Source organism: Macaca thibetana, chromosome 13 (assembly GCF_024542745.1).
Source record: "Macaca thibetana thibetana isolate TM-01 chromosome 13, ASM2454274v1, whole genome shotgun sequence".
Classification (NCBI taxonomy): domain Eukaryota; kingdom Metazoa; phylum Chordata; class Mammalia; order Primates; family Cercopithecidae; genus Macaca; species Macaca thibetana.
In genome coordinates, this window is record NC_065590.1 from 15,904,183 (window position 1) to 15,916,202 (window position 12,020).

The following is a 12,020-nucleotide window of genomic DNA, read 5'->3' on the forward strand; positions in this document are numbered from 1 at the left end:
ACATGTTAGAACAGAAGCCAGAAAGCATCTTTTCATGACATTTCCTGACTTCAAGGGAAGCATGACCATTTCTCTGAAAGTCCTTCCTGCAATGAGATCCCATTTTGATCCTAAAGAGTTCCTGCTCTGTTAAGCAGTGCATTTGCTAACAACGTCTTAGGTTCAGATCTTCTAACAGAAAATTAACTTTAGCTAATGGAAGTGACATTTCCTGGAATGAAAGTAGTATCAGGAAATGGGGCTTTAAATGCTAACAGCATCTATGTAGTTAAATGAAGCACAATTTCTGTGTACCAAAGATAAATTGAAGGGCAAACAGTTTAATGCTATCCCCCTTTTTTTCCCAGGAAAGTCTGGGATGGGTTCCAATAATAAGCTCTTAAATGTGCACATGGTTCCCCTATGTGCTGTCTTTAAATGCTGAAGATTTATTAAAGCAAAGCATCACACTGCCAGACAGATATTATTAGAAACATTTTTATTTAAATTCAGACAATAGAAAGGTATTGCAGAAAAAAATTACAGAAACTTGCAACAACAGTATGGAACTTGGAAAATTTATTAGTAAAGAACGAGAGGAAAAGTTGTTACCAGTACTTGGTTAGTCCTTAATGGAATAATTTATCAATTCAGCAAAGTGTACTCCCTTGCTGGTGTCTTTTGAGCAGACAGTAGATTAACAATGTCATTAATCTACTAAACTGGTATCTAGTAAAACCTTCCAAAGTAAAATAGTCAAGGCAGCATTTCCCCAACATTTGAGATACAACTTGGGGGAACTAAAATAATTGCAGTAGAAAGTTTTTAAAAAAAGTCATAGTGAATAGGTATAACCTGGATTTCAGTCCACAGATATTGTTTGTGGATCTGATGGAAAAGAAACAATCTTAAACCTGGACAACTCCCACCCGCCCCCCTCCCTGGCCCCAACCAGCAACACACAAACGAAGATGCCCTGCCTAGACTGTGCAGGACAAAAACGCTAGACTAATAACAAAATGATCTGGGCCCTGGAGCCCTGGATCTCTGCCAAACCCTTTCTGAATCCTGGGTGAATGCAACAGTGGGTTTAGGGTAAGGAATGTAAAAAATTTTTAAACTTTGGCAAGTATACAAATGACTGTTTTCTGATTGTCACTTTTATAAGGAAATATCATTCTACCCTTGAAAAGATATTCTTCTCTCATATGTGACTTCCCTCTCAAATATTTCAGGGCAAATTTCTGTAAAATAGAGGTGGACTCAAACCTCTATTTTATAATGGTTAGTTTATCATTTTTCACTTTCTCTATTTAAAAGTGTATAAAAGGTAGTCTAGGCCAGGTGTGATGGCTCATGCCTGTAAGGCCAGCACTTTGGGAGGCTCAGGTGGGTGGATCATTTGAGGTCAGGAGTTCGAGATCAGCCTGGCCAACATGGTGAAACTCCATCTCTACTAAAAATACAAAAAATTAGCTGGGCATGGTGGCAGGTGTCTGTAATTCCAGCTACTCAGGAGGCTGAGGCAGGAGAATTGCTTGAACCCGGGAGGTGGAGGTTGCAGTGAGCTGAGATGGCACCACTGCACTCCAGCCTGGGTGACAGAGTGAGACTCCGTCTCCAAAAAAAAAAAAAATGTATATATATACACACACACAGAGTCTATCACTGACAACCCCAAAAGGTTGGTGGTAATGGAGGTTTGAGCACAATATGGTTAACTTTTTAAATTGAGCCTCTGTATATTTAATTTCTTTACAATAAATTACATATCAGACCTCTGATAATGCAAATTTCACCATTCCTTTCAACCTTAATATTCTCATGAAGGTATTAAAATCAGTAATGAGCCAAGAAGTATGGGGCCTATCTGCAGAGCTGATTTTTTCTAAAATGCTATGATTAGCTATATATTCACTTTTTTCTTATAAACTCTAAGCTTAAAAAACAAGAGGGTCAATAATAAACAATGCTGTAAAATACTATTCCAAGAACTCACAATCTTCTTTGAACTCACAGCTCTTCCTTATGCCTACAATAATTTTGCTAACAGTAGCATGACTGTTCTATTCCAAAGGGTAACGAAAGGTGTTTAAAGACCAGATACAAGATCCAAAATTAGAGTCAAATCATAACTTGAAAGGGAAAATTACTGTTCATGGTGTCAGGATAAAAGGAATTTTAAATGCTATTGATAATTCACTAGGTTAGGCCTAAGTATATATTTTAAAACAAAAGACTGGCCAGGCGCAGTGGCTCATACCTGTAATCCCAGCACTTTGGGAGGCCGAGGCAGGCAGATCACTTAAGGTCAGGAATTCGAGACCAGCCTGGCCAACAGGATGAAACCGTGTCTCTACCAAAAACATAAAAAAGTAGCTGGTTGTGGTGGTGCACGCCTGTAATCCCAGCTACTCAGGAGGCTGAGGCAGGAGAATTGCTTGAACCCGGAGGTAGAGGTTGCAGTGAGCCAAGATCATGCCACTACACTCCAACCTGGGCAACAAAGCACGACTCCGTCTCAAAAAATAAATAAATAAATAAAAATAAATAATAATAATAAAAATACTGGGCCAGGCATGGTGGCTCATGCCTGTGATCCCAGCACTTTGAGAGGCCAAGACTGGTGGATCACTTGAGGCCAGGAGTTCAAGATCAGCCTGGCCAACATGGTGAAACCCTGTCTCTACCAAAAAAATACAAAAATTAGCTGGATGTGGTGGCACACACCTGTAGTTCCAGCTACTCAGGAGGCTAAGGTGGGAGAATTGCTTGAACCTGGGAGGCGGAGGCTGCAGTGAGCTGAGATCGCGCCACTGCACTTCAGCCTGAGCGACAAAGTGAGACTGTCTCAAAAAATAAATAAAAAACAGGCTGAGCATGGTGGCTCACGCCTGTTATCCCAACACTTTGGGAGGTTGAGGCGGGTGGATCACCTGGGGTCAGGAGTTCGAGATCAGCCTGATCAACATGGTGAAACCCTGTCTCTAGTAAATACAAAAAATTAGCTGGGTGTGGTGGCACATGCCTGTAAGCCCAGCTACTTGGGAGGCTGAGGCAGGAGAATCACTTGAACCCGGGAGAGGGGAGGTTGCAGTGATCTGAGATTGCACCATTACACTTCAGCCTGGGCAACAAGAGTGAAGTCTCCGTCTCAAACAAAAACAACAAATAATTAAAAATTAAAAAAAAAAAAAAAAAGACTGGCTATGCAGTTCCTTTTCTGGTTACAGAAAAAATCCTGCAGACATTTATAGGAATAAATTATTGATCGATCCAAACTGTCACCATGAAGTAATCTCGTAAGTCTAGAGGACTCTTATTATAGAAACATGGAGCTCCTAAATTGCCATAATCTGTCTTCACATTGCTTGGGGTGAGTGTGGGGACAAAAAAGAGCAGGTGGGCTCTCTGTGTCTACTGAAAGTGATATAACACTTAAGGTGCATTCTTCCTAATGCCGTCAAGGAATACTTCTGCCACACCTGTTTAATGGGTGACAGCACCTGTAAAAGTGACCCTTGGATGGATGTCAGGAAGCCATCAACAGGCAGTTAACAAAGCACCTACTGTGTGCCTACAACTAGGCTTGTTCCTATGGCAAGTATAAAAATAAGGAGATACATATGGGTCCTGCCTCCAAAAGCATTAAATATTATTTCAAATGTGCTTTTTCTTATTTTAAAATTAGAAATTCTAAGTCCTATGTAGATGTTAACCTTTCTTGGATCTGTATCCTTTCCAGGAAAGGCAGGTGAATATGGTGGGCTTTGTCACAACCGGCAGATACTGCTGATAAATGACGTACTCAAACACAGAACTCCAGCAATATAGTGATTGGTAGCTACTGAAACTTTCTGCAAACCACATTAAACTGCTTGGGGAAAAGGCATTCTGTAAATGCTAAGGTGTAATACCTAAGAAAATAGCTTTGAACCCTTAGGCCCTGTTTGGTATATATGTCAAAGCTTAGATTTCCTAAACTAAGTCTTATTTAAACTAATTATAGTTTACAAATGCTTATGTATTTTACTGGACTTAATTTTGAACATAATCTCATCAAGTACTGCCAAACCATTTTTGAAAAGATAATTTGAGAAATTAACAGAAAGCTCAATTATTGAAGCTTGCGGGGGTGGGGAGGACCCTATCAGTGGGCTGCATGACTGCAGACCACCCCCACCAAGGTACAGCCTTCAGCACAGTCCAGCCCTCCAAAAACATCAGGGAAAACATCTCCACTACAGATGCCATGTCATGCAAATGCAAAGATGTTCCTAACTTCTAGTGGCCATTAACTAAAGAAACGCAATACCTTTATGAAGTAAGTGGTCTTTCAGGAAGACCTCAATGGGACATGCCTGAAGAAATACATACTACAGGCTGGGTGTGAATACATCTGCTGTTTCGGTGGCTCTTACATTGAATGAGCTGGCCACTTTGCCTAAACATGCTATGATTTAAACAAACACACCATGCACCATGAACTGTCATAGCATTTTTAACCCTCCATCAATACCCAACCTGTATAAAATGGGTAGAGAAGTCAGATCTTGAAGAGACGCAGGTCTATATAGCTCTAAGGTAGGGAAGTCCTGTCTTCCTGATACACATGTATTTAAGGAAATTGCTAACTTGATGGGTTAATATTCACTCAACCTCTCAGGAAATTCTACTGTTGTGTCATCAGTGCGTGTCATCTGAAGCTTCGTAAAATTGTTAAACCATACAAACCACATCATGTTATTTTGGAATTTGTACAACTTAATGCACCCTAATGGGAGCATAATGATTGTGTTCATTCAAGCTATAAAATAGTTTTATATTTACAAATACTTTACAAAAATAATTCATACTTTACATCAAATATGTGATCAATAAAAATTAACCTAATTTCACAGATAAGCAATTAGATATTGATATAAATTGCACAGAAATCAATTCAGAACAAAAAATATGAATTTATTATCTTTAAACTTCCAGCCCTTGTAAGTCCTTCCTAACCTCTAATTAATTCAGCAGAGTAGCTGAGCTACAAGTTCACACAAGATTTACTACTCAACTCTTCTTCCATGCTTAAAATAAGTAGGAGGAACACTACTCTTTAAAGTTCCATGGCTAAAGGATAAACAGAAACCTAAGCACACCTCATTTCACAATTAGGCTCTTTCGGTTGCAGCCTAATTCGGGGGTTTGAAACATTCAGCTGGGAAATAGAGGGTCCATATAGAAACAGACCCAATTGTTGAAATAGAGTTTGAAATCACTCCAACATCTGATTTGTTTTCAAGGTTCACAATGAGGTCTTAACCAAAGTATGGGAAAGTAGTTGCTGAATCTAAATTGTCATGATCTTGTGTGTTGCATTTCAACCCCCGATATATCCACTCTATTCAGCATCACAGTAAACAGGTAGAGAATTTCTGTCACAAACAGTATGAATAATTAAGTTACATCTCAATGGATGAGCCTATCCAGACTCTTAAGACTCAAGTTATTTCTGTTATCTCTAAATGTGTGGCTTCTAAGAATAGGAACATAAGTTACTTTTCGATCTAACAGTGCAAATCAAATTACATGGATTCTAAAAACACCAATTGACCTAAAAGAAGAGGTATTCATTGGGGGAAAATGGCTACTTACTCAATTTGTATGAGAAAATGGGGAAAAAAAAAAAGAAAAACAAACTATGTTTACAGGATATGACAGAATGGCCCATAAACTAATGTTATCACAATAAAAATGCTGCATAATAACAATTATTTTAAACATAAATTAAACATTTTCATATAAAATATATTGTCAAATTTGAAATTAAGTTCAAGCTTTCTTGTAAAATAGCCTCTAGAACACCAACTGAGGTAATAGGGACCCAAGAATACTGAATGCATGAACATTACATAATTTGCATTAATAACTTTTAAACCTGACTTTTTAATAAATCTTGGAATATCTCCTTTAGTTGTAAAAAAGATATTCTGTTAACAGTTTGGATTCTATTTTGATCTTTAACAAGCCAAATTATCTTTTTTGTATGATGCTTAAAATGTAAACAGCATTGCTTGACACAATAATTATAAACTACATGAATGAATTAAAGATTTGCTAAAAATTTCATTTACTAAAATCAGCCATCTTTCCGATTTTATCCTGACAAAAGAGTAAATTACACTTTGGGATATATATATATTTTTTCTGTCAGTTTAATCCATTTTATTGACTTCTCGATTAACAACAAAGTTCATTTGGACAGTAAATCAGAAAATACTTTCTATGGTGGCTTTAAATTACATTTTTTAACCCAAAAATGTTATCCAGAGCCATTTTAGACAATAAATGTATCCGAAGTACAATCAGTAAAAATTCGCATTCCTTTCAGTAACTCTCCTTCCACTTAGAAAACACTGAACTTCTTAGGTGGGCAGAGTTCTCGTTCACTTAACCACACCCCATTTTAGCACAGAATTGCATCAAAAAGAATTGAAGAAGTGATTAGAAAGGATATGCATTATTAATAAACCTTATGCTATGTGAGTGTTAGGTTCCCACAAAATATTTTACTGTTCATTAAAAAAAAAAAAATCCCTTCTCAAGGGCACTGCTTTCATTAGAGGACTGATTTCATTAACTATTTTCATTATCTTTTATAGTGAAATGCTCCTTTTCAAGTTATTAATACGCATTGGAGTTGTTACCAGCAAACATTGTCCTACACCTCCAGTTCAAAATATGAGTAGCGGTGTAATACTTAGATTCAGTTATAAATTATATACGTATAAAACAAATAGAGTTGCCATTATTTATATATTGCAATAAATACACAAGAATGAATACAAGTTATTTTTCATAAAATACAATTTCTAATCAATTTAGGAGATTTCCACACTATGAGGACATTAAATACTTAAAACACCAGGTAATCCCCTCTGTTACAGAATGCCAGCCGGGTGAGATCTGAAAGAGATTCTTTATTGATAGCCAAATATTGTTGACTATACTAGCAATCTGTGTTTTCTTGCTATTTAAGAAAAAAATACAGAACCTTGACATTTAAAACATTATTCATATAATAATCACTACAGACTCTCACTGGATCTTTAAAAATTGTGTTAAAAATCGCCAAAGTCATGATGAACACAATTAATGCAGCTACATCATTTGAAAAAGCGATATAAATTATGCTGCTAAAGACAAAAACATTGACATACATAAACATCACAATGTAACACAGCAGTAACTAATTGCTATTTCATATGAAAAATTAAATGTAAAAAGTTATGCTAGGGAACTTGGAAATTTTTCACTTTAGCAAAATGTTCTATTTATATACCTCCAACTTCTATGATACAGTATACAATAAAATACTTTAAAAAGATATGACATTCAAATGCTTCATTTACACAAATAATATTGCCAATACTAATAAAAGTGATGCCCTTAAACATGAACTGCTCTGCTAATTGTAATTTTAAAATGTTTTCTTTACTTGATTTTACATTTTAATTAGCAGTTAGCATTACATATTAATCAGTTCTGTGCTGACAAATAGAGAGGTCCTAGTCAAAATACTGTTTCTCAAAAGTAATGTACATCATATTGCTTGAAACTAAACAACCATATAAAAAGTGGCAATCATTTATCTAAACATTGATTATGAAAGACAACTGGCATATACTCAGGCAGAGTGTTGAGTTCATGATTGTTTATTTACAATAAAAGTACTTTTACTGAAGCTAACATAAGTTTTTAGGTCAATTACTACAGTCTCTTAAAGTTATAAAAATATTATATAAAATACCACAGGCTTTAGAGGCTATAACTTCATGTGGTTCTGATACTAGCAGCTGAAAAGTGTTTATAATTTAAAAATAAATAAACTATAGAGGTAAACCAGTTACAAAACAGCAGAGGACTGAGATAGTCACAAGAGTGAAAAGAATTGCTCAATTACACAATAGCTAACAAAATGGTGAAGCAGTTGGATCAAAAGTTTTAAAAACCTCTTTCAGAGATTTGTCATCTGTTTCTCTTCCGGGATCATTATCTGGGGTTGGGCTCCCCTGTCCTGGCTGCCTTGCCTGCCTTGGATCACTGTACTGTGGCCTAATTAAGCCTGTTAATGCCTGAACAGGAAGGCTGTGCACTGCTGGGACCTGAACCTTACCAGAACTCCTGGGAACATCTGCCTGTGGGTCAGCTGGCCCATCAAGAGTGACTTCCACATTTGGACTGGTTTTCTGTGGAAGGATAGCTTCTCCAGGAGAAGGCTCATTTTTGTCACTACTTTTTAAGCCACCACTTTTTTTCTGGTTCTTTGAGTTTTCTCCTGAAGAAGCTGTTGCTAGTTCTGATGTGGATGATGAACCATGATCCCTAGGGTCATACAAACTAATACCACTAAGAACTGAAGTTGAAGTTCCCAGTGGAAGGCCAGCTGAGGAAGAGAGTTTAGGGACATACGGAGGCAGAGCCCCGGAACCAGAATTGCTAGCTCCTGCCCCTGAGGGCTGTGATGAACCAGGGTTTGGTCTGGCTAAGTGAGGGGCACCCTTTGATGTATGTGAATCCTTCATAACCACTTGATGAGACTCTGTATTGGGCAGTCTGTGAAGCCTAGGATCAAAATTTTTTTGTAGTCTAGGATCTCCTAATTTACTTCCTGAACTGTGTGAGTCTCCAAATTGTTCTAGGTAGCCTTCTCTGCTTGTTGTATTAATTTTCGCTTTGGCTGCTAATTTTGGATCAATGGACACTGTGTTTTGATGAAGATCACTTTTGGTATTCCATAACCTATTTAGCCTCTGGTCAGCTATAAGCGGGGGCAGAGGTAAATTGATTGAAGACACTGGATCAGGTTTAGGTAAAGGTACTGGAAGTAAGTCTTCCGGAGCCCACACGATGTGTTTTGCAAAGTTGGGTTTGGTTAGAGTAATGTCCATTTTAATGTGACTGAACTGTCTCAATTGTGACCTTGGATCCTGGAGCATTATGCCAGGTGAGGCATCCAAAGGTATTAAGAAAGCTTTTTCTCTCAGTTCTCTTTCTGTATCTTCATCATCATCATCGCCTCTTTTGTGTTTGACATTAGTGCCAGCATTTGCATGATGCAAATCAAACTTTGCTCCACTAACAGAAGAGCCTACGTGACCACTTCCATTCCCTCTCAATTTCCTGGGATCCCACGCAAATCTAAGATCCAGTGGGGCAGACTCAGAAGGCTTTCTAATGTCTTGCCTTGGGATAGTCCTAAGTCTAGGGTCAACCACTTGGTTTCCTTTACTTTTCTCTTTAGCAAGTCTTGGATCAGTAGGAGTGCTGAGTTCTGTGGAAGGTTGTTGCTGATTCCTTAAAGTTTCTGTTTGTTTCTGTAATGTTTTCAGTATTGATTTGACACTGCTTCCTTCTTCCTCTTCACTACTGGAATACCAGTTAACTGTATCATCTAAATGCAGACAAAAACTTATTATAAAGAATGAAGCATTTTTATGTAGACTTAATTAATATTAAAAAACACATACTATTTCTGAAATAAGTATAGTCTAACTTCAAGAAAATGCGTAACAAAAATGCCAGATTTCAAAACTGGAACAAAATAAGATGTGGTAAGAAAACTATCAATTCAGTCATTATACTCTATTAAGGAAGCAGGGTGATACTAGAATATGTGTAATGTCATTCCAGTCAGAGAAAAGGCAGGACCTTTCCTTCCAACTGGCCAAAGGGAATTCAGATATGTGTGTTTTATGTGTGGTGGGCTGTAGGAGAAAGGAAAATGCTCTTAGCATTCTAAAATGCGCTAGGTCTCTTCAAATCAAGCATTCCTTAAGCTTCCTAGCTCTGAATTTATCAAGTTAACAATGGACTGAAAAGAAAACAAAACATTGAAAGTGATGGTTAAGGTAGCAATGGAAACTGAGCAAATGAGAAATGGGGTGGAGACTTTTCATTTACTCTTTATTATATGTTTAGATATTTGACCTGTGTGACTATATTAGCTATTCAAACATTAACTTTAAAAATAACAAAACTAGCCAGGCGCGGTGGCTCAGGCCTGTAATACCAGCACTTTGGGAAGCCGAGGCAGGCGGATCACGAGGTCAGGAGATTGAGACCTTCCTGGCTAACACGGTGAAACCCCGTCTCTACTAAAAATACAAAAAAAATTAGCCGGGCGCGGTGGCAGGCACCTGTAGTCCCAGCTACTCAGGAGGCTGAGGCAGGAGAACCGCATGAACCCAAGAGGTGGAGCTTGAAGTGAGCCGAGATCGAGCCAGTGCACTCCAGCCTGGGTGACAGAGCAAGACTCCATCTCAAAACAAAACAAAACAAACAAAAACCCTAACATCCTAAAACTTATATACTTTATGAGAACACTTTGAGTCTTACTTTTAAAGCCTATTTAACTCTAGTGTATTAGACACAAGTTTAAGAAGCCTACCTATCATAAGTCTTTTCTCTAGCAGAAGGAATTACAAACTGATATTTCAGAAGGGTGATTCTCTCTCCTCTCCATTAAAATAGACACAGGTTGGCTCTGAATTGGCCACAACGTATCTCCTGTTCATATTCTTGCCAGAACGTAAGAGTCAGAACATGGGATACAGATATATAGATATACTGTATATGCATATATGTATCTCCATCCTAGAGTATCTTGGATCAGCAGAATATCCTAGACATTCTCATTTTTACCTCATCTCACTGCTCACTAATGCATGCCTACTACATGAAACTTTAGTGTTACAGGGTTAGTTTGAACAGAGCAGTGCTAACAAAACAAGCACTGGTATTTAGGGTGGAATGTGGGTTAAAACAGCATATGGTATGTCACAACTGCAAAAAGTTTTACTCAGATCTCAGTCTGAAAAAAACTACTTCTAGACACTAGATCTCTTTTCTTCTCTTTAACATCAAGGAAACCTACAGATGGATTTGTGATTCTCTTTTACCAGCTGCGATTACTTTAAATATTTCTGTATAGTAATTTCACTCCTCATAGTATTTGTTACTTCTATCCTTACTTTTTCATTCACATATCAATATATTTTATAAACATTATATATATGTTTTATAATTTATAAAGCATACTTAAAAATCTTTCTTAAATGAGAGTGAAAATAGTAACAGAGGGAGAGTAGAAGAATACAGACAGGCTGGTGGAAAACAGATATTAGATAAAAAATGATAATTAGCAGCTTTTTATCAAAGCAGAGATAAAATGCATAAAAGCATTAAAATCCATAAAAATTAACACAAACACAAGTAAACCTAGCTGTTCAAAATATTTCTGTATCAGAGCCAACAACTCCCATAGAACACTACCAATTACATAACATTATAGAATAAAATTTTCTACTATCTAAAAGTTTTAATATCTTTGTTTATGAAACTTTAAGACTACTGAAAGATTACTTATTTATTTTTTTTTGAGACAGAGTCTCGCTCTGTTACCCAGGCTGGAGTGCAATGGCGTGACCTCGGCTCACTGCAACCTCTGCCTCCTGAGTTCAAGCGATTCTCCTGCCTCAGCCTCCTGAGTAGCTGGGACTATAGATGCGTGCCACCATGCCCAGCTAATTTTTGCATTTTTAGTACAGACGTTTCACCATGCTGGCAGGATGGTCTCGATCTCTTGACCTCGTGATCCACCTGTCTTGGCCTCCCAAAGTGCTGGGATTACAGGCGTGAGCCACTGTGCCCAGCTGAAAAATTACTATTAAAATGTTTATAATTTAAATTGTACAGGAAATTCACTTATTAGGAATCTTTCATTCTCCTGTGATGTTAGGTAAATGAAGAATTAATAATATCTTCTTTGAAAATGTAGCAAAAAATGGTCATATACATTGATGCAAGAAACTGAAGAGGACACCAAAAATTGGAAAGATACTCCATGTTCATGGATTGGAAGAATCAATATTGTTAAAAATGTCCATACTACCCAAAGCAATTTACAGATTCAATGCAATTCCAATCAAAATACCAATAGCGTTCTTAACAGATACAGAAAAAACTATCCTAAAATTTATATGGAACCACAA

General features: G+C 37.2%; 1 protein-coding gene across 1 annotated transcript in view; it reads right to left on the reverse strand.

Annotated features, from left to right (window-relative positions):
- Positions 1-463: 463 nt before the first annotated feature.
- ZC3H6 (zinc finger CCCH-type containing 6) overlaps positions 464-12,020 on the reverse strand; it is a 155,719-nt gene continuing 144,162 nt past the window's right edge. The window contains exon 13 of the mRNA XM_050753001.1: positions 464-9,421. Within this exon, the coding sequence (XP_050608958.1) occupies positions 7,938-9,421 (1,484 nt within the window). The 3' untranslated portion in view covers positions 464-7,937. The remainder of the gene's footprint in view (positions 9,422-12,020) is intronic.